A 24961-nucleotide genomic window follows, 5' to 3' on the forward strand; every position below is an offset into this window, starting at 1 on the left:
AACCGGGCCCCTACCTGGATCTCAAAGTGTTCAAGTTTCGACTAAATGGCATCAATCGTCGATCGGTAGCTTGTACATGCACCCACACTATAAACATATTGAAAACCAGCTAAACAATTACAATGACAGGACAGTGAATATAATAAAGGGCATAGCATGAATAATCATTTTAAAAAATGCGGTTGATCAAAATTATAGGTAATCAATTCCTGTGCATTTCTCCCACTGAAAATTATATGATCCACTCACCAATCAAAACACTTCACTAGCAGAAAAAGATTTGTTTTCCCGGAAATATTATAGACATTGCGTACCGCATGTAATAGGACGTAATGAATCGTTTCCGACGAAAGTTTTCGTCGACGTCGGAACATTTTACATTCTTTCACATCAAAGCAGCCTTTTTGCTCTGAATCCAAAAATTAAATAGGTTTTTCTTTGCCTATAATCTAGTGAAAATAGATTTCATTAGCTGAAGCTGGTTTTAAGTTTCAAAAAATCAAGAAATTTATTTTATTTTATTTTGATGACCGACCCACTTACGTGGTTATCAGCAATCACGTGTTTACGTAATATTTGGTATATAGCCTTACGGCAGCTAGGTACCAGAACGACCAAACCCGTGCATTTGTTATAGCCATATTTTTTTTTTACAGGAGAAAAAAATATGGTTATGCTGAAATATAAACCAGGGGTGGACATGAAATATATATTGCGGACATTGAAGGGAATATTACATTGTATGGTCAATAGAAAGAGCAGAAACAAGTTCATCATGCGCATGTCTGTCTGTCTATCCGTCCGTCCGTCTGTTAAGTTGAAATATCCTTTACACCCCCCCCCCCCCCAAGTATACATACTTATTATGTTTTCTTGTCACAAGGTCTGTGGAGCTGCACTATTAATAGGTTGGAAACCTCCACATGATTGGAACTTTGTCACATGGACGTGCAGACCAATTGACCGCTAGAGTGTGGTCATATCTCCCCTCATCTCCCTTCTTGGTAAGTTATTTATAAAAAAAAAAAAAAAACGTTGCATAGTGGAATAAAAAATCCCACATAAAATCTCTCCTTCATCCAAAAACGGAAAAATATCAATTATCGCGCTTAACATTCTCCAATTAGCAAGAAATTCCTTCTTCGTCCTATTCTTGCTACGAACCGCGCAGACAGCTTGAAATACTGGAATCCTATTGGTTAATTTGATCTTTTGGCTTGTCATTCTTTGTTAAACTTGTGGACTTGCCCATCATCATAACAATTACCTACATTTCCAGATAACTGTGGAGTGGTGTCGACCAGGTGAGTTCTACAATGTAAACACCAGGTGTTCGACTTCTTTACAGATTACTCGACCACTCATGTGGTCAGTACGTGCTCTCGGTTTATGTTTTAACAATACTAACCATGAATGAATTAAGGATCACGAATTTACGTTATACCTTATACCTGAGACCTCACGTTCAGTTTAGAGTAGGTTGAGGATGGTTTGTAAACAAGTTTTACTGTTATGCATGAAGCCTGGCTATAAATCTTTCTATACGGGTAAAAGCGGGTTATACAGGTAAATGACATGCGCATAAGCTTCTATAAATCTTTCCACAGGTAAATGTAGGCTATATAGGCTATTGACATGCGCATTACCTTTTATGAACCTTTCCACAGGTAATAGGTGGACTGTATCGATAAGTGACATGCGCATTAGCTTGTATATTAACTGTTCCACATTTAAACGTGGACTATACAGGTAAATGACATGCGCATTAGTGACAATAACTGTAGCAAATAAATTCGTCCGTTTTGTGACCCTATTGAAGCATTTGTCTTTTTTTTTAGTCTGAAAACTTGTTGCCAAGGTAACACAGTTGGTGGCTTTGTTGTGCACCATAAGTATCGCATATAAAAGTGTCCCATAATAGGCAGGGGAAAATCTAGGATTTGTTAAAAAAAAAAAAAGAAGGAGGCTGATGCCCTGGGGTCATTGAAGTCGACTCACATATCGGGTCAGTGGTCTGACGAAAAGGTGCACTACTTTGGGGTATACTTATGGTTATGAAAAGAAATCCTTGTCTGAAAGGTATCACTGGCGGGCCCAATGGTCATTCGCATTAACTTTAATAGCTATATAACAAGTGTTTTGTTTTGACCCTTATTAACATTTGGCGATTTTTTGGAAGTTTTCAAAGTCCGTATATTCACGTAGCACAAGTTCATACCCATAACCAATAAATATCATAGCCTATATGTATAATTTTAGAACACATGCCGGCTAGGTAAATAACATGCGCGTTACCTATATCCTTAATGATGTATAAAGATAAGTCCTTGCTTCGCCGGGTTTCAAACCTCTGTATATATCTGGCAAAAAAATGGCACAGTTCATGATACTATAGCTTTGCTGTGGCCAAACATATTCCATCGTTGGTAAAAGACAAAGATGAAAATGTCTCATATGTCTAATATATCTCATTTGGGACACGTTCAACTTTGATCGTGTGAAATCTTACCATCCATACTGTCTGTGAATGATATGTATAGGGTTATAACCTTCAGTTTAGAGCAGGGGTTCCCTGACTTTATCCCCCCCCCCCACACGAACCCCCTCTAGATTTGACTTTCAGAAACGTCTGGGATGAACTCACGCACCCCCTGGGGGTTCGTGCACCCCAGTTAGGGAACCCCTGGTTTAGATCAAGGGAGGTTTTTACAGCATGTTAAGGACATAAGAAAATTAGAAGTTCATCTCAAAAAGTCACTGGCCTTTCATCTGTCCACAGCTGTACATGTAACAGTCCAACTTGCAACTTACGCAACATGCAATACGAACATTTAAAGGTCTACGGATACCTATAAACAACATTGTCCTAATCACTCTAATAGGCATTAGAAATCATTCAAATAGTTGTAAATCCCTTTCCAAATCCATCAGTTTACAAAACGATGTTACAAGTTAATCATAATTAATGACTAAAATTGTTAGGACGTAAATTAAGACCGTGAAGTTGTGTAACATATTTGGTTGTTTGAAATAATGTTGTGATATTACGATTTAGAGCATCTCACCACGATATATTTATAAAGTATACATATGCGGAAATTACATTTGTATCCTACTTCCGCATCTAGCCCGCGCATGCGCCCAACCTTCCATCATTCAATGGAGGTAAGTTACTTACATGCATACTCATTCTCGCCAACCCATAAACTCATCTTGCTCTGGACATTGTTAGGGCTGCGGAATTCTAAGTTTCCTCTGAAATTGAATGAAATATTAATATACAAAATATAGAATACTGAAAGAACATGTACGTCTCAAAATATACGAGGTTCGTGTACCCTGCAGGAAAAGCCTACATTCGTAAAATTATAAGTTTACAATTGAAAGCTATGACAGCCAGACAAACACTATGTCCCTATGAGCAGTCCTCCAATTGTCTGCCATGTAAGTATGTATGTATTTTAGATCCTCCTGCAAGCATGAAACTCGCGAAGAAGCATCAATGGTTTATCAAAGCCGCAAGCTGACCGAAGTCAGTTTCTTAGATTCATATTCAACGTTCATGATTATGAATTTTCAATTGTCAACAACTCTGTAACTGGACGACATACATTAATCTTGGAGTGACTCGAACCGGGGACCTTATGATTGGAAGGCACCGGCGTCAACCATGAGCTAACACTCCATACGTGATTCTGTTATAACGAGGAGAATGATCGAAACACAACTACAGGAAGAACAAAACATCCTTTCCATTCCGTTTGGGTTTTTTAGCGAATCAATTATCTTTTTTGAAGGTGCGAATTAGATCCGCAGGGACTCGTATAGAAAGATTGTACAATAAGTACACAATACACCCAGCTGGTCGTTCTAATGAAAGATTATACTGTCTGCAGAGAAAACGAAAAACAAGGGAAAATAAAGCAGCCAATAAAAATAAGGCGGTTTATTACACTGTAAAACAATGAAACCACTTCTGACGTGTGGAATGAATTATCGTCAAAGAAACTTTTAAAAATAGTTCTGTCCTGTAGTAGTGTATAGGCTATTAACGTGTCCCTCGAGTCAACGTCCTGTCAATACATCCTAACACCTGTCTAACCACAAGACGTGTGTGTCGGTATGAAATATTATATACATACATATTACCATATATATATATATATATATATATATATATATCTCAATTCGCGAATCGCGATACATGTCTACTCTAACTTGTGCATTATCGTTTACAACTTTTACACTGACGAGGTCGTATGGGGTCTTCAGTCAATTCCAACACGTCGCCTCCTACGACTCCCGTTATCCACTCCAAGGAACCACGCTGTTCCCATTGGTATCCTTCCCACTACACCTGTTCGACCCAAACTTATCGCGTGGATAGATGTTGTATCCATGTCACTGGAAGTGAAATAGTGGCGTTAAGACTATCATCCTGTGACACGATCACGTATAAATGGTTAATAAAATAATTCATATCGAAATAAGAAATACAAAGAATGGCGCAATCAAGACAATGGTTGATCCCCGAGTGCGACACCATCACCTGCGCACAGGTTGGTAACCAACTGTTTGTATTGCTTTTATGGCTTATTCCAATAGTACGATGAACGAATTACACACGATTTGAAAAAATTATAGCATTATACTATATATGTCAAGGCTCTGAACTTAACAATGATCAACGAGTGGTTTGAGGTACTAGAGAGAGATGAGAGAAAGAGAGATAGGTGGAGGGGGGGGGTGGGTGGAGAGAGAGACTTGCAACTAAAGACAAGTCACCAATGACAGCTCCCAAAGTCACTTACGAAAAATTTGGCTCGTTAACAACAGTTTTTTTGGTAAAAATAATGTGTTGGAGAAAAACAGAGTAACCCAAAGAACGGCCAAAAATTTTAATTCGCTTAAAATGTTGGTTGCTCGGATCGTATATATGACATCTCTCGTCTGCGAAAATGGACTTGATTTCAAACTATAATACTTAGCTATAGTGGCGACGGAATTCAGCAGAAAAACTAGTCCGAGTGGGTGGGGGCAGGGGTAAGGGCAGGGTTACCAAAATTCGGGTTTCTATAACCGCCTACATAATCAATTAACCGTTAAACCAAGAGGCTTCACACAATATATTTTGAAAAGTGAGAACAATTGAAGAGTCTGTCAAGTTGGAAGTCTTCAAGAGGGTGCATTGTTCATTTCCTGTGGCAAGGGGGGGGGGGATTGGGAAAGAACAGGGTCGGAGCAGAGGGCGGTGTATAAAACAATCCAAATGTCAATGTTTCTATTAAATTTTCAGTTCATAAGGTACCTCCTGAACTTATGATGTTCCCATGTTAAAAACGCCACCGTGAGAAAAGAACTTGCATTCTGTAATTGGGTGAATATTTTGGAATGTGTTTACTATTTGGGTTCATTATATTGGTAACTATATGTCACCTGCCAAATTCGTAAATGTAATACTTATTGATTGATGAGCCAACGTCGCCAGAGTTATAGTAATGGTCGTCCCTCAACACCTGTAGTGGTGACATTAACTTCAATTTACATTGATTTCAGAATCATGACTTCATCGGCAAATGTTAGTCTTGATATAACATAACCCAATTGAAGAGAATAGAAGAAAAAAAAGTGCAAGTGGTAGTTTACATCGATATTCCGGTTTCAGGTGTCGAACCCATTGACTTACACACTAAAATTCGTCACTTTTCAAGGCCACTAGAGCATAGATTGGACATCTTGTTTTCAACTGTCATATATGTCCTACCCACTATATGATATATAGCTGATAGCTTTGGCTATCACAACACATTCAATTTTGGCAACCATAACCAGTGAGATGTTGCTAACTTGATGATGATGTTGTCGATCCAATCCTTCATTCATTATAATGGTTGTATAAGTTGTACTAACACAACTAACATATGTTCTTTTCACTTCAAATAAACAACAAATAACCACACACCAAAAAACGATTGGATGATAATCTGCATCATTTGTCCTTGGAGAAATTTCTAATAAATTGTAAACATGTTTTTTTGAGGCCATGAAACTCTTTATGTTATGCTATTTAGTTTCTACAGGAACTAATACAACTGTCTCTGTTTTCATTTTGTTTTACTTTGAAAGTCTACGGAGACCTATAAACAACTTTGCCCTAATCACTCTAATAGGCATTAGAAATCATGAAAATAGCTGCAACTCCCACCAAAATCCATCAAAGATTGACCATAATCATTATGCAAGTCTTTACTCAATTCTAGTATTATTTTTGAATAAAACTTAGCTAATTATGCACATTGATGATGTAAAAGGAGTGACTGCCAAATTTTCGATTATGTTATTCCTTTGTTTTCAAAACCTTCGTCTCAAGGACTCTGAACACAAGTCTGTGGCCTAAGGCAATTTTTAAAAATATTTTGTTGTCTCCTTTGAAATGAGGAACATCACATGATTCAGTCAAATGATATATGTGGGCTTGTAATTAACTTATTAAAGCCTAAAATAATAATTTTGGATGAGTATAACACTCCATGTCATAGTTTGCACATATTTAATGAGTTCCCCAGATTTATCAAAAAAAGGCAATTGTGTATATCTTGGAAACAAAGAGAACTTTTCGTAAAAAGGTCAACAGATTTTGAATGAGATTAAAACACACTAACTTAGTAGTACTTTTAGGTGGTAGTTAAAATGCTAATTGAAGTTTGCGCATGCGTGGTGACCCTAATTGATTTTCTCGCGTATTTGAGGCCAATACCGACGACCTTTATAGCGTCATATCTCAACAGAGTTAGATGTACTTGTTAGGTAGTACAACCAGCTTGGACTAATAGCACAAATGATGTTTGTTTAAGCGCATTTTACCAAATTTTTATCACTTACAAAAACCAAAATAATAATTCGTCAAACGAGGAACCTCTATCACAAGAAGTTAAAACAAATGAAGGTTAAGTAGCAATTAAATGATCCCCACACACATATTTTGTTCATATTTCGCTTTCACCCAATTCAAGGAGCAAATCGCCGCAAATTAAAACAAAAGTTTACAAGTTCCTGTTACTTCATTTAATTACAAATGAAATCAAGCTAATGAATCCTAATGGAAATGGATTTTTCAGTATTGATTCATTCACAATTATAATTCGTCACAAATTAGTATATTGGAATCGTATTGTAATGGAATGCGGGTCTGTGTGTGTGTGGTGGGGGGGGGGGCGGTGGGGGATCTCGTTTATATGGATACCACGTTAAAGGGATGAATATTGCACCAGCATTTAAGATGAATATAGAGTTTCTTCTTTTGCACGTTAAACTTATTTCTTATCTATTTATTGTGCATCGTTTACTGCGATTTCAAAACCATTCCAATATTTTATAACCTGAGACAATTTTTTTTCTCGAAAATGAGCAATTATTATGGATAAATAAAATCCGTATATGTGTTTTTTATCCACATTAATCGGATACAGCGATCGTCTTATCGTAATTAGGTTAGAGATAAAGGGGACTTCGGGGGGGGGGGGGTTGATGGGGGGAGGAGGAATATACACTCAAGTAACTGGGAGATAATAAAATATTGAAAGACGAATTTATGATTAAAGATCTGGTTATAGATGACACTTTATTTATCTTATAATACATGTAACTTGTATAGTTATTCGACGTATACTATAATAGTGCTTTGTCAACCAATGTTGGTACTTCATATGTACATAGGCTTACACAGGTTCTCTGGATATATCATGTTATGATTTATAATGTGACAAATATCTTACAAACATGTCATAAGCAAACAAATTATCTTCCGTTGAACTTTAAAAATGATCTTTTCTTAAAATATCGAAACATCTTGTACACATAAAAAACAAAGGAAAGAAGATAGAATTATATAGATTAAGGCAGTTACCTGGCGTCAATAATTATTACAAGGTGGATCCGAATCAATGGTTTTGTTCATGTGGACCGAGAACAGCCCCCTCCCTCTCCCCCTCCCCCAGTCGGTTTTTGTCTCATGTTATGGACACTTACCATTCCACTCCTGCCCATATATGAGATGCAAATGGAAAAAATAATAATAATCAAAACGCAATGATAACGTCTATTAATAAACACATTCATAATCAAAATGTTATGAGATATCTTACAAATTCGATAAGAAAAAACAAGGTCATCAACGTTTGCCTATGTGAACAACATAAGGGTAAAGATGCATGCATGGTTTATAAATGAAAATAGTTGAACGAAAATAAGGTATTTTAGAGAAGGTCCTGTTATGATATGACGTAACACTAATCATGCAAAAGAAACATGATTTTATATAATGTGATCCGTCTCTTTCTCCCAAACCAAACCTATCTTTCCTCCCTTGCCCCTTGCCCCTTGCCCCTTGCCCCTTGCCCCTTGCCCCTTGCCCCTTGCCCCTTGCCCCTTGCCCCTTGCCCCTTGCCCCTTGCCCCTTGCCCCTTGCCCCTTGCCCCTTGCCCCTTGCCCCTTGCCCCTTGCCCCTTGCCCCTTGCCCCTTGCCCCTTGCCCCTTGCCCCTTGCCCCTTGCCCCTTGCCCCTTGCCCCTTGCCCCTTGCCCCTTGCCCCTTGCCCCTTGCCCCTTGCCCCTTGCCCCTTGCCCCTTGCCCCTTGCCCCTTCCCTTTGCCCTTGGATAAAACATTCTGGGTAAAGGTGTTGGTAGCCTGTGTCACTTAGCATTGAATTTTCAAAATAAGGTTTATACTAGCTAACATATTATGAAGATTAGACAAATTCGTAACGTCTAGACTAAAAGACATACACTTTTAATTACAAATTGTTCTAATTACTCTAGAGTGAAATTCACTGTTTTAAACTGTCCAGGATGATGACTCATAGAGAGAAGTGAAATTCACTCATATCACTGAGAAACTTGACGTCAATTTAGCTTTAGACCTGCCGAGTGACTATTTTCACTCTTTAAATTCTCTCTGAAGTGTTTCCTACGTGTTAGCATACGTTTTCCAAATGTTTTGTTTCCATTTTAGCATATTGGGTAGTGATATACTGCCACCCTTAAAATCCAGTATGATAAAGTTTAACATAAAAATATATATAAAAAACTCGATTTATATTAACGATGAGAACAAAATCTGTCTATATTAACTAATTATGTTATTAACTAAATAACTCTAGTAAGTTTGTCTGACGTCAATCTCTAATGTCACGTTTATGGAGTCTATATTCGTTTTTATGCACAGACGCAATTTCCGATCGATATCAACATTTTTTCCTTTCCATCTGGAGTTGTAAAGGAATGAGTGTCGAAGGCAGTCGCTTTGCATCTTGAGCTAGTCGATATGGAGGATAAACACTTTCCAGAACTAGGATCCCAAATAATACAAAACGGTGTCGGGGAACATATACCTATGCATTTTCCGACATCGAATTTCTGAAGAAAGAAAAATATATATTTAATACATATATTAAAAAAAATAGAAATATAGAAATAAAATGCCAATTTTGCGGCCTTGGCAAATATATAAGATCAATTTGAAAAGTTTTCTTGGAAACAGTTTTGCGGTAAAAACCACGACAGACATGTAACAGTAATGGTCGATCACAAGGGAAATGACGTAATCGGAAGTAGCCGTATAACGGTCTCAACTATTTTCCCATACAGTATATATAGCTCTGTTTTAGTGATTGTCGGTTGAGCTTAGAATGACGTCATCAATCTGTATGAAATGTATACAGCTTGTTTTGGGGTTGTTTCCAGTTTAGTATAAGTTTTCTAGATTTATTCAGCCTCTGAGTATAAAAAAGACCACCGTTATATGGACATTACTACGGTGGCTTAATAAGGACATAGGATAGGGACAAAAATAAGATAAAAAGTCAAAATTTTGAGATACAAAAGTCATAATTTTGAGATAAAAAGTCAAAATTTTGAGATTTGGGGACACTTATTTCTTTTCTCCTATGTCCCTTTCAAGCCATCGTACATTGCAGATTTCAGCAGATTTGGAATCAATTGCAAAAGTTGAACAACTTTCGTTTGGTAGGTGATTTTGATTAATTAATTATGGTCTTTATTGTTTTTACTTTGGCTGATCCAATATGTTTTATTTCGAATCAGGAATCGTATCATGTGGCTAGAGCGATATAAAGTATGTGAACGCTAAAAACGTTACTTTATTATGCACTGTCCTTGCTCCTTCACGAATGGTTAATTTACTTGATGATTGTAGTGGTGAAACATAACAACGAACAATGCTACAGTAGTGCCACACTTGGATAAAACATATAAACGATGTATTTAAGTGCCATATACGTAGTAAATCAACCAAAATACAATGAAAGTGATTTCTTAAAATAATTTAAAGAAAATCAATTTAAAAGTTAAAATACATTGTCTCCAACCTCAAACGCTTTTCTTTAGAACTGTAACATTTTCTCTTTAAAAACAAATACCCCCCCCCCCAAAAAAAAAAAAAAAAAACCCCAAATAAAACAATAAGCTAATAATTTCTCAATTACCTAGAGTTGGACTAAACAACATGAAATGGTTGAAGTCAATGTCCTTTGTGATAATACAAAAATTAACAGGTACAAAAACTTTTGTGAAATTGGTAGGCAATTAAAACAAAAACACACAAAGTGCTGTTTTATTGGACCCTTTTCATTTTCCTCCGGTCATAGGAAATTTAAAAAAAAAAACAATCAAAAGCCAAATTTTGTCATTTTGGCTGATAAAGCGTCAAATTTGGACCCCTGATTATATAATTTCTTCTCACCCTTAGCTCTACTATACTTGAATTGGAACTTCGATCCCATCTTTTGACGTAATAGGTTTGGAAATGACTCGCCCGATAGCATGCTGATGTGCAGGAACACCGCTCTATCTTCTCGACGCATTCATCTCCTACAGTGGAAATATTAAAAAGCATTATCACCAATATAACGTTCTTTCCAATGACTTTGGATTAATTGGATTAATTAAGTGAGATCGGAAAGGAGGGCCGATGGGAGGGGTGGGGGTCGGGTGGGGAGGGGAGGGGAGGTCGGATGGGATGATGGAAGTAAACGGATCCCCAACTTCATTAATTTGTCTGATGGATACTAATGCCAGCCGAGGGTGCTACATTTACTGTTTATCTTCGGGTATTGTATTTATGTCTAACGCTTTTCAACTTGTTTTTAAACCAAAAAGTACGTCAACTTTTGCAAAAGTACATCAACAACTCACATGTAAATAAGTGGTATCTGAGAACATTTCTTACTTTCAATCTATCAAGTCGGTGTTTACACCCCAACAGTTGTCAGAGTGTAACGTTTTTCACCCAATACCTAATTTAATATCCTGTGGTTTGAACTTGGTTCACAGCAGGGAGTATAATAAATTTCACTGGAAAGATTCTTTTGTGAATAACTCGATAGCCTGTTTAGTATCCGATTGTAACCGGTGACCAGAACAAACGATTCTATAATTCCATGAAACTCCACCCCCCCCCCTCCCGGCCTATCCTGCCCTCTCCTTGCAAAATACACCAATAAGCAATCGTAGGATGGAAAATGGTATATATTATGTAACAGTTGCACATGTTGGCGTTCCAAGGATGCAAATATGTTTCACTCCTACATGTCACTGATTGTGTAACCAAAAGCTTAACAGCTGTTTGGAATTTTAACAGGTGTCATGCTATACGTGAACCTCGCGGCAAGAATTTTTTTGTCGGACGGAGAGTGCCGTCCAAGGATCATTCCTGTTTACAACTTTACATCTGCCAAGTCATCTTTATTTACCATCTCCCAAACCCCCCCCCCCCCCCCCAATACATTCATGTCTTCCCCAACCGCGTGGTAGATATGATGTATTTCATTCTTAAGCCTCTCTACTATATTTAATACAAAAGACTTGCGATTTAAAACACCAGCCCCCCCCCCCTTTTGCTTCACGCTTTATAGAGAATGTGGGGAATGGGTCAGTGCGGTCCCGAGGGTGTAGGAGTGGGCTATATTGCTACGCTAAGCTACACAGATCCTTGCATTTCCAGTGAATTATTCGCCCAACTTATATCAAATGCGTATTACTCATGGAGGTAACAAAAGAATGTCAGAATGGAGTTTGTGATACTGTCGAACTTTTGTTTAAAACGAGAAAGATACGAGAAGGAAAGGGCCCCCTCAGAAATTAGCGCATTGACGCTAGAATCATTGCTGAACCGACACAGTTGATAGTATTAGATATTATTTTGCTGTACCCGTATGCTAGTCCTGTAGACATGTGCATCAAGGGCGTAGGAACCGGGGGGCTGGGGGGGGGGGGGGGCGCCAGCCCCCCAGTGAAAAATATGGGGGGGCGGAAGTATCGTTCCGCCCCCCCCCCCCCCCCGCTCCGCAAGTCAGAAAACCCCTTTTTCATTTCCAAATGAGAAAAAAATCTCATTTGAAGCACCAAATTGCATCTAAGGCCAGGTGAAAATGCAAAATTAAGTTTACAAAATGGAGTGGGTGTTGAAGTGTGCTATATTGCACCAAATTGCATCTGAGGCCACCTGGAAATGCAAAAAAATTCAAAAAAATGCAAAAAAGGGGGGGGGACATCCCCTCCCCTTAGACCCCTCCCCAGGCCGGCCACGAGTCTTCAGCCCCCCCCCCCACTCAAAAGTACCTTCCTACGCCACTGATGTGCATGATTGTATGTATGTATTTTAGATTCTCCTGCAAGCAGGAACTCCCGAAGAAGCCTCATTGGCTAATCAAAGCGGCAACTAGCTGACCGAAGTCAGTCTCTTACATTCATATTTAACGTCCATGATTATGAATTGTCAATTGTCAACAACTCTGTAACTGGACGACATATACTACAATAATCTTGGAGTGACTCGAGATTAATTTATGTTGTTGGATTAATTCTTACCATTTGGTCCTTCAATGCTTTTGCTGACTGTTTCGGTTGGGAAGCATCCATCACAGTTCTCTGTGTTATTAAACAATAGATGGGAAAAATAAAGTCTGTAATGAAGCCTTATAGAACTCATATAGGAAATATTAATAACAGAAATTGAATGTTACTTTAAAAGTTGGAGGTTCTGCAAATAACTGAACTGCCATAAATGAGGGTGCTATATGGATTAAGCAATGAGGAACATGATACTACTATAGCATTAGCGTGAACGTATCTATATAGTCCCATCATACAATCTGTAAATAATCGTTATTGTATGACGCGGCACTCCCCTTCCCCCTGTCCCTTCGCCGCCCTGCCCCTTCGCCTAGCCTCCCCTATCCTTCCCCCTCCTCCAGCCACCAATTTTTTAAGTCTTTTTCATTTTATATTGAACCATTTCCGTAAATTTATCTTTACCTTTTACACAGTCCCCTCTGCACGTTCCCACATCAATTTGCACTTCAAACGGAGAGTTGGGAAAGAATGTCTTGTAGAGTGATACCTTCGCGCATTGTTCTCGTAGTTTATGACACTCACAACTCTCTACGATATCATAATGTTCGACACCAGCCAATAAGGTGTTGCTCTCTGTTCTAATTCGAGTGATATCACAAGGTGACGTGGTGTTACAGATTTCCACCGATTTCTGTACGTGGAATAAAAAGTAGCATAGATGTTATTATATATGTATGTATTTTATATCCTCCTGCAAGTAGGAACTCGCGAAGAAGCCATCATTAGCTTATCAAAGCCGCAAGCTGACCGAAGTCAGTCTCTTAGATTCATATTTAACGTCAATGATTATGAATTGTCAATTGTCAACAACTCTGTAACTGGACGACATACATTAATCTTGGAGTGACTTCGAACTGGGGACCTTATGATTGGAAGGCACCGGCGTTAACCACTGAGCTAACACTCCTGAAACATATAAAAACGAATATATATCAAAACAAATATATATATATAATTACAAATATATATATTAATATATATGAAAACAAAAAATATATGAAAACAAATGTGATTATTGTTTCGCTGCTTGTTGAATGATAATTGGGCAAATTATTTGTTAACAATTACACAATCCGTTACACCACGGAAGCATAACAATCCCGCAAAAAAACGCTTTCATGGTTATAGTCTAACAAAGTTCACTGCCACACACACACACACACAGACACACAAACTAATCAACTGGGATAGCACAACTGTGGTGACAGCGGGATACAGGGCAGTCCGTGTTCATTTGGTGAATGAAGGGAAATGGAGGCGCTATGCCGTATAGACCCTACCACACACCGTTATTATAGCGGTACATCGAGTCGCGTGAGTATTCTCACAAGGAAACGTGCCGAAAAGCAACAGGAGACACCCATTTTTTGCCATATCTTATCAACTAGGATAGGTTTTTTTTTTTTTTTGGGGGGGGGGGGGGGTTGATTGTCAGTGTACAAAATGTTACTACAAAATGTTACTAAATGATGTTGCAAAATTTAGGATATTAGGCAACTTTAAATCACTTTAAGCCTTTAAAAGTGCAGCGTACGACAATTTTTACTGGTTAGTAATAATGTGGCTTTGTTTACGAAAAACTTCTGCACGATTATGATACATAAACTTGAAGACGCCATGAATGGCCAACTTGTCAGGTATACCCAGTTCAGGTGGTGTATGGTTTAGCTATTGAGGATAAGTGCTATATGGACTTATAGTGAGAAGACATATAGTTTGACGAAAGTTGTAATGGAGTAAGCTACGGTAACAAACTTCGCAAAATGTTATTTGATTATTTTACTAAAGGAACAGCATAAGTTTCATTGTGATATCAGTGTATACTTTTAATTACTGCTAATTACTATACTAACAGTCATATATATATATATATATATATATATATATATTTATATATATATATATATATATATATATATATATATGCCAACTTTCGGCCCCTAGGGATGGAGTGAAGGTGTAGAGTGGAGTGTGGGAGGATTTGATTAAATACCATTAGTTACCAGTCTCTCGTAATCAATATTCGAGTTTTAAACTAATTGATAATGATATAATTATTTATTAATATATCACTAAAAATGAAGTAATTAAAGAGAAAAAGGCAACCTTTTTAGCAGATAAACCCTGTAATGTACAAATTTGCGGAAGATAAAAAAGAGTGATATTTTTGGGTTAAATCTATGAAGTAGAACCCTATAATTTAAACCCTACACAAACAAAACGGAAAACCTTCAGTCGTATTTATTAGCACAGCCTTGCATTTGACGGTTAAACTTTGATTTGGTTTTCATCTGGGGAGGACGCATATGGGAATCGCCGTCAACGAACCCTTAGCCACAACCCTTCTTTGAAAAATCTCGGATCCACCTCTGCCGGTCCCTCAAAAAGGTTCATCCTCTTATATACGACGGTCGGGGTAATATTGAATTTTGGTCACCTTCTTTGAAATCCTGCACACGTTACTGAAAATTACTCCAGTATGTCAAATAAGGGATCCAAGTGTTAGCGACTTACCTGCGGCAGACCGAGAGAATGATTGGGTGTTAAGGTTACGTGACTACACTGTCCGGTATCTATTAGGTATTCCTTTCCAGTTGCATCTGCAAAGAGTTTCACAGAAACAGAAAAAACGTATGAATAGACAAAAGTGATAGTTTTTATTTGTATTTTTTATATAAATGGATGTGTGTTCGCTTAGCAACTATATAGGTAACCATACTGAAGTTAAAACAACGACATTCTTGCTTAGAACTGTTGTATGATTTAATATATATGTATACTACTACTGATGATGATGATGATGATGATGATGATGATGATGATGATGATGATGATGATGATGATGATGATGATGATGATGATGATGATGATGATGATGATGATGATGATGATGATGATGGTGATGGTGATGGTGATGGTGATGATGATGATGATGATGATGATGATGATGATGATGATGATGATGATGATGGTGATGGTGATGGTGATGATGATGATGATGATGATGATGATGATGATGATGATGATGATGATGATGGTGATGGTGATGGTGATGATGATGATGATGATGATGATGATGATGATGATGATGATGATGATGATGATGATGATGATGATGATGATGATGATGATGATGATGATGATGATGATGATGATGATGATGATGATGATGATGATGATGATCTTTAATATGTTTTCATTTTTACAGTGCAAGGAAGATTACCTCACCTCTCCCGATAAATGTATTTCTCTGTATTCGCTTACATACTGTCGGCAGATAACCCATAGTTTCATCCATGGGCTCTGAAGTGTAAGAAGTACTCGACTCTGTCGGTCTGCTACTGGTTGACGTCACGGAGTACATGGAACTTGAACTATAATCTAGAGGGATACTTTCTGTGGCTTGGTTGGGATTCTTAATGTTTCCATCTTGGAAACGTGGTCGATTGATAAAGGAGAATGATGTGACAGTACCTAAAGAAAAATGGCAGAAAGAAATAAAGGAAAACGAATAAAAAAATTGATCAAATTCTTCCGATCTAATTTTAATAACGTTTATAATTTTGATAACATTGCTCGGTTGGAGATTACATGATACATATCAAAGAACGAGAAATTAAAATGCCGGATCTCACATCACTGAGAATATCATCGTTTCAACATTTTACAGGAAAATTATAAAGTGCAGAAAAAAAGGCTTAGAATTTTGACGGCACCTTAAACGTTTCCATGGAGATCTACCTGAATCACATAAATTAATGGGGGAAAACACACTAAACCTCCCTCGTACAAACACACTCATCCGCGAAGTATCGTTGCATCGGAGGTAAAATGCATGCAACGCTGCTTAACCATTTTGATAATAACATCGAGACAACTTTCGCCGGAATTCTAATGCATGGTTAGTGCATCGCTCCTTAAATTAGTGACTTTAAATACTTCCGTTATTAGCCTACAATCATAGTTTAACCATCCCTGCTGTTATGAAGACCGTCAATCTAGTATCAGCGAAACGTTTGACGTCCACAACGCTGCTGTCAAAATCTCGTTAAAACTTATATGTACCTCAAAAACAGATTTATATGTAATCAAATTTGAAATTACTTTTCGGTATAAACTATAGTGCGTACATAGAAACCCTCTGATTGTCATCACTAATACCAATTAAAAAAAATAATGATAACCCTTGCCCAAGAACACTGTCCGAAAACCTTAGAAAATGATGTAAAAAATGGTTGAAGGTTTACAGTTTGGTTTGTATCACGGCAAGGCCTTTCTTGAACACGACTTTTCAAAACTTAACACCTGATCATTGATAAACTTGTCACACGCACACACCCAAGGACGCACTACTGTGTGTCACATGTACGTGTCCCTTGTGGGTGTGGGGGTACCACAAATCGGCATATATGTATAAACCATGGTTGAAGAGAGGCAATGGAGATTAAAGGGTGTGAAGACTCGCTCAAAAAGAAACGTCTAATGCCGGTAATCTGGCCTAGTTTCGAATGTGGTGTAACAGAAGTGTTAGACACCACTATCGTTCCCAAACCAAAACGCACACAGCTTGCTACATTCGGTAATTAGACACTAGTGTACAGTTAATACATGCAGCTACGGTCAATACCCACAGCACAGTGTACAAACGATACAGTGATGGACATCTCAGGTCCAGCTAAAGATAACAAGGTATCACGTTTCATTACTGTCTGCATTTTATAGCGACAAGCAGAAAACTTCACTTGCAAGCAACGGAAAGTTAACTTTTTCAGAGCGCGGCACGCGGTTTGGGGCGAGTCTACAATGCCTTTAAGTGCCCAGCCCAAAAATAGAATGTAATAATCTGGCCAGGACTCGAACCTGCCAAACCTTAGAACCTTTAATCATTTGCTTGAACAGGTCTCAACTTTGTCCTTTTTTGTTCTTTAGCAATTTCCGTCAACATATGAAGTCAATACTTTTAACCACTAAATGAAAACTTATATACTTCAAATTTGATTGAAATGTTGAGTAAACCACTCAAATACTGCTTCTGACAGGTCCTGGTCCTGCATGTTTATACCAATTTAATTTCTGAAAAATGACTATAATGGAAATTACATACATATCTAAACATAAATCTGAGTATTTCAAGATATTATAGTGCAATATACATTTAAAAAAAAAAAAAGCATTTTGTAAGATGCATATATAGTGCAATCTTCCCAGTTTACGCGGGAGCAGGTATACCCACCCGTAAGTGATGTGGCCCGTCAATTGGGTACAATTCTTCTTTTTTACTGTGGCCCGCAAAATCCATTTCTTACATGCTCACAGTCCTGGTATAAACATACTTGTTGGTATATGTTAACCGTGTAGTAAAGTCATATTTCGCGCCAACGTTTTTTGTTCACTCACCAAGATAGACTTCTAGTATGTATGTATGTTTTGTATTTTAGATCCTCCTGCAAGTAGGATCTCGCGAAGAAGCCATCATTGGCTTATCAAAGCCGCAAGCTGACCGAAGTCAGTCTCTTACATTCATATTAAACGTCCATGATTATGAATTGTCAATTGTCAACAACTCTGTAACTGGACGACATGCATTAATCTTGGAGTGACTCGAACTCGGGACCTTATGATTGAAAGGCACCGGCGCCACTGAGCTAACACTCCTAGAGTTATCCACTAAGCTAACACTCCTAGTAATTGGCTGATATTAAAGTTTGTCAACCAAACAATCAGGAGAGACATTACCGGTACTCTACTTGCTGTTCCCTTTATCTTGAACTATGACATAAACCAAGACTGTATAATCTTCTGCCCCGCATATACTGTCTATATTATCATAAATATGGTATAAAAAAAGAAAAGGCATATATATTCCTCGTTGTCATGAGAGTGGTGGATGTTATTATTATGATTATGATTATAATTATTATTATTATTATCATATAAATAATGTTCAGCGCCACATTGATAAATTGCAACTCCAATAATGGCGGAAACTGGTTGAGAAAGTATACAAACGTGCCTGTAACTTCATTTATAATTGTGTAGTACAATTCCTTTATTGACTTTTGAGTGTTCCTGTTTTTCTTGGATTATACTCAACATGATTTACCCCCCAAAAAAGGAAACATTATTTGGATGGTATATAGGTTTAATGTATGATCGTTCTGCTTGCTGTAAAAACACAGAGAAGGGAAGAGAAACTGTAAAACTTTGAAAAGAATAGCTGGAACTAGGAATCCTTTTCATAAAGTAATTTCCTTTTAGCGATATAAAGAGACACAACCCCAATCATTACAGTTAGTCTATGTCTTATAGAGATAATATTTATGAACAACTTCCCCAGGCAGTTAAACATTTCTTTATTCTTCTTCCATGTGGAAAATACTTTAGATTTAATTGTCATTCACACACAAGGCCGAAGATTTGATCAAGTCAAAATGTAAAGTCGTCAGAGCACCCCTCCCCTACCCACCCAAGAAGTAAATGAACCCAAAAAAATTAGAAATTCGTCAAAATTGTTCATTATATTCCATGCCAGGCGCGTAGCCAAGGGGGGGGGGGGCGAAGGGGGCAGCCGCCTCCCCTTGAGCAAAATTTTCTTGTACGCTTCGCGCCAATTATGGTGGCGCTACGCTTAGATAGTTTGCAATGCCGTATCTACGGCTCTGATAGTTTGCCGACATTTTCGCCCCTCCCTTGGCAAATTCCTGGCTACGCGCCTGTTACATGCTTCATCTAGGCCTAACATTTCCATAACTTTAAAAGGAATCACAGAAAAAAAAATGTATAGTCAAATTTTATTCTTTCCAGTTATCGAGAAAAGTCATTCAGTGGTTTAAAGAGCCAGTATTTCTCCGTATATTTTCCAACAGAACGGAGATAAGAGAGAAAGAAGTAGGAAAAAAGGAAAAATAATGGCATTCGACGCAATTTTAAAAGTTATTGCACACACGGTAATTCAGCCAGTTAGGTCCAATAATTTCGTTCAAATATTCTATAGGCCTATTAAGTTAATCTGCCTCTTAGCTGCCTCAGGGGCAGGGATGGAGGGGGGGGGGTAGAAAAGTCAAGGGGTGCCCATGTTAAGGAAGGGGACGGCGACAACCCCCCCCCCCACACCCACCCCTCATTTTCAATTAACAACGTTATATTAATTAACCTGTTCATCGCTGCAAGTGACATAAAGGCTTTAAATTAAGTACCTTATATGATCGTTTCAACAGCGATGACAGTTTAAAATCTGTAGAGCGTCTTAAATGATTAACTTAACAGGCCTCTTTTTTTTCTCTCGAAAGAATGTCTAAATGAGTACAATAACCGTATATTAGATCAACATCCATGACAAGAAAAAAACAGAGAGATTAGAAATTGATCCATTTCTCAAATGACTTTTTATCACGAAAAATGTTGATAAAAGTCCATCTCGGATGTATATATACTCTCTCGCGGTGGTGAAATTAACGACATAGGTATGCTTGTGTAGTGTTTGACTAAGGTTTGTTATAGCTATATTTGCGGTTTTCAATACAATCACCTCTAAAATATTGGGAACGTTCCTTTAAGCCGGCTCTTCAGTGCAGAGCTAAATGCTAATGTTCCTTTAATTATTAGTTCCATCAGTTCTAATAACTCAATTAAAACATGTTCTGTTCAAACGCGAGATAAACAACAGAGCAACTCTTTGGGTGATATCCAAGAACATTTCTTCTTTACAAAGTAAAGTTAAACACATTTCATTTGAGACCATAAAATATTTGATAACACATGACTTTTGTTTTGAAATTTAGCAACTGTCTTAATGGAAAACATCATATTACAGTCACATTAATTGATAAATCACAGCTGTATATGTTTATAGAGTAATTTCTCAAAACATTAAAAGTTATACAATTACAACCTAGATTAATACCATACATATGATAAACATTTTCTTGATATATGTTTTTGGACATTAACTCATCCGGCAACATTTCATTATTTACTTCTCTTCGGCTATATACTAAATATACTGACTGATTCAATCCTGTTTCGACCGGTACTGACGAAGCTACAGGGAAGGGGTAGTGGGGAGGGGTGGGTTGGCAATAAATTGTTTATATCGCTAATAAGGTAAACCATCAATATCCTTCATGCATGCATTTCTGTCAAGTTTTTGAAGTTTTAAGATGCCGAATTATTTCTTTATTTTTTACACCGACACAAGGCAAAAAATGACAACTTAAAGATAGATAGATAGAAGATAGATATAAGATCTGGAACGATGCTGATAATTAACGAGAAAATAAAAGTATCCCAAGAAAGGAAACATGAGCTGTCAATAACAACAATGAAGCCTTACAGGATAGCTTTCAAATATCTTAGAAATGAAATTTAAGTCCCAAACACGTAAAAACGCGAAAGTATCTTGTTGAATAGTTTCCCTAAATTTTTTAATTGTTCGATTCTTATCCTGTCACTTGTAACTGGGAATGCTGTCGCAAATTATAAACGCATATCGAGCAGAAAAGAACAGAAAATGATTAAAACAAAAATCTTTAATTAAAGAAAAGTAAAAAATTAACAAAAACCATAATCTCACCGACAAATCCACAAGAAAAAATCAAAAAGATACTCCCAGGGTTTAATATTCCAGACTTCATTTTTAAAATATCCAATAGTTACACAGAGGTCCGAAAGAAAAATAACTTTGCAAAGAAAAATAAGTATTAACAGAAGCAAGGAGACAAATATAAACTCCACTTCTTCGCCTCAAAACTGATTGTATTGTCAATGAAGTATGGTGTGTGTGTGTGTGTTTGTATCTCTCTTCCCAAACATGGATTATTTTACAAGTTTCCACAGGAAGTAATCGTTGTCAACACCTCAATCCTAATTTGTCACTTTATCATTAGAGTGAATCATTAAAAAAAAAAGATGTATATTTTCCACTTAATTTTAATTTAGGAATCCTCTTCCTTAGTACTAGGATAGTTGATCCTGCTGTGAGCGTGCTTTATTAATTCCCGCGCTAATAAATGGAGTGTCAAAAATCAACAAAATTTATTACCTAGATTACGAAGAACAATTTCCGATTTATACTCCATGATATGGTTAATATATTAGGTAACCTATCGTTTAACAATGTAAAACAAAGAGGTCAGAGTGATCCATAGTACGCACGCAAGCGATGAAGAATAAGAGAAAAGATCATGTTTAAAGGGATATATAGTCGGGTGTATTTTTCTTTTCAAACGCACACACACACAGGTGTGTTTTTCATTCAGACCGAGGACCCCATTGTTTTTTCCATTGTTCAAATCCACGTACCCTAACCCTAACAATACCCCATAACAATAGAATTCTTTCGAGGACGTGGTGATTCTTTAGAAATCACATCGGAGGACCTGGAATTCTTTTGTTCAAGTCCTCTGTCAGAATACAAAACAATTGCACACACGCACGCAAAAGGAGAGTACACTAGTGAAAACTCTTCTAATGTATCAAGTCAGATGTGGTGTACATGGCCCTGGTGTGCTTCAAGATGATGTAGCTTTTGACTGGCATAAACTCTCCACCACCCCTCCCATTACCCTTCCCCCACCTCTCTCCATTACCCCATCAAGCCAGCAAAGTAATGCCACTTTGATATCTGGTAGTGATCGCCACGTAGTAAGGGCATAGGTCAGTTGGATTCCAAACCTGACGTCACTGGTTGGATTCCAATTCCAGCCAAATTATTATATGTTCTCTTCAAGATGTATTTAGAATTTTACAGTCAGTCTTCTGTTTTTGTCTTCTTTAACTAAACTAAAAATAAATAAATAGGGGTGGGGGAGGGGAGTAGGGAAAATAAGGAAAGAGTATTGTAAATGTTGTACTTTTTCGGAGGATTAATTGCTTCGTGCCTTTCATTGTGAACCTTTCCCGCGTAGTTGGATATATACTGAGGAAACTCAAAACGTTATAAACGTTATAAACATATATAAATGTAATATTTCAAGTTGTTCAATGATCTGTTTAAAAAACACGAGAGGACTTCTATAGCTTTGAAACACGAGGACTTAATTTCGGTTGATTTTGTTTTTTACTGGATTTTTTTTTTCTTCAAAGTGTGAAGTATTTTATTCAATAGGACGGAAATATCTCATCAGCATGCAATAATTCATTAAAAAAAATTAAATTATTTTGAAGATTAAAATAGACAATTCTCTTAAGCAAAAAAAAAGAGTATTAAAGGTTTTGTTAAAACGAATTCTCGTAGTATTTCAGCTATTATAACAGGCGCCTTTGGGGCTTTATTGCGACTGATACTTGGTCGTGGTCTCGCCTCCTAGTCTCTTTGGTAAGTCACTTGTCGATAAAATTGTGAAGGCTTTACTTCCTACGACTTTCAAAGGCACCATCACTTATAGGAAGGAAACAATTAAAGTTGTTTAAGTGTTCACAATAATCGCTTTTCACGTTAACTATATATTGGCTGTTGACTACTTTTGGAGTTGTTTAGTATATGTTTTCAGATCTTGTTGACCCTCTCATTATCAATTAACTTGTGAAATCGGTTGACTGGTTTATGTACATACTATAAGTCTTACATATATACTGCCAATGAAATACATTCACGAAACGAAATGTATGTATGTTAGATTTGACAAATTCCAAGTGAGTTTCCGACTTCATTTAGTTAAAAAAATATATATTTAGATCCATAAGATAATTGCCTGTTTAGGAATGGCTGTGTGTAGATAGCCTCGTCCACGAAACGGGCTTCGCATTTGAAAGTTGATCTGACAGGATTTGAATGAGTATAGGATAATATATATATATAACGAAGATTGAAGAGGAGGGAGGGGGGGGGGGCATTATTTCTTTAATTCTTCGTAGAAATCGACGTATTTCAAAAGGATATCGACTTGTCTAAAATTTTAACTCATTGTACTGAATATTGTTTTTGATACGTCGATTTCATTTTTTGATATGTCGATTTCGTTTTCGTTACCACGATCTCAATTTGGACATAACTGAGGTCAATTTGAAACGGGTGTGAAACAAATGGCGCTCCATAATACACGCCTATAAAAGAGCTATATTGAGAGGTGTTTGTACATTCTTCGGTGATTGTTTTTCTTAGGGTAATTTAAAGCTAATATACGGATGTTACAATATAGTATCGATCTGTGTTTATAATAATACCATAGTTACGCATTTGCAAAGGAAGGGTTACTCAATGTTGCGAAAGTTTTCAAAGGGTTCTTTTCAACCAGGGAGATGCTTGCAGATCTCGCTGTTTCGAAGGTATATACACTTTATTGAAGATTCAATATATATCATAGAATTTCAGTAAACTTAAGATAAATGTTAATTGTCAGTTGTCAATCTGTGCATCCTATACTGTAAGGCTTGAACTTGCACAGGGAGGTTTACTTCCTTGTTCTGTATATACCGTTATGAAAGTCGAATATAATGTTAGCTGAACCAAGCCAACTGTAGAATAATTATGAAATATTACTGCAACATATGATATCAAAACATGTTTTTGTTGTGTATATATATATCAGTGGCGTAGGAAGGTACTTTTGAGTGGGGGGCTGAAGACTGACGGCCGGCCTGGGGGAGGGGTCTAAAGGGAGGGGTCCCCCTCCTCCTTTGGATTTTTTTTGCATTTCCAGGTGGCCTCAGATGCAATTTGGTGCAATATAGCACACTTCAACACCCACTCCATTTTTTAAATAATTTGCATTTTCACCTGGCCTTAGATGCAATTTGGTGCTCCAAATGAGATTTTTTTCTCATTTGGAAATGAAAAAGGGGTTTTCTGACTTGCGGAGCGGGGGCGGAATGATACTTCCGCCCCCATATTTTTCACTGGGGGGATGAGAACGATAATTGGATGATCACAACATTTCGAACCCAAAATTGTCGTTATTTGAACAAATATGAAAAAAAGGGCAAGTTTTCGATCACTTATTACGGTGGTAAATTTTTGGAACTATTATAAAAATGATCAAAGGGTGGAAATGGGAACTGGTTACTTTCTATTACCCCACCTCTTCAGACGAGAA

At 37.3% G+C, this 24961-nt stretch overlaps 1 protein-coding gene across 1 annotated transcript; it reads right to left on the bottom strand.

Annotated features, from left to right (window-relative positions):
* Positions 1-8629: 8629 nt before the first annotated feature.
* On the bottom strand, positions 8630-21913 carry LOC139968918 (uncharacterized). The gene is made up of 7 exons (XM_071973534.1): positions 21502-21913; positions 16158-16403; positions 15444-15529; positions 13332-13560; positions 12885-12944; positions 10759-10886; positions 8630-9413 (listed from the first exon to the last, which is right to left on the bottom strand). Exons 1-7 carry the CDS (start codon positions 21560-21562, stop codon positions 9213-9215), a joined length of 1011 nt encoding a protein of 336 aa, XP_071829635.1. The 5' UTR covers positions 21563-21913; the 3' UTR covers positions 8630-9212.
* Positions 21914-24961: the final 3048 nt, after the last annotated feature.

Source organism: Apostichopus japonicus, chromosome 6 (assembly GCF_037975245.1).
Source record: "Apostichopus japonicus isolate 1M-3 chromosome 6, ASM3797524v1, whole genome shotgun sequence".
NCBI lineage: Eukaryota > Metazoa > Echinodermata > Holothuroidea > Aspidochirotida > Stichopodidae > Apostichopus > Apostichopus japonicus.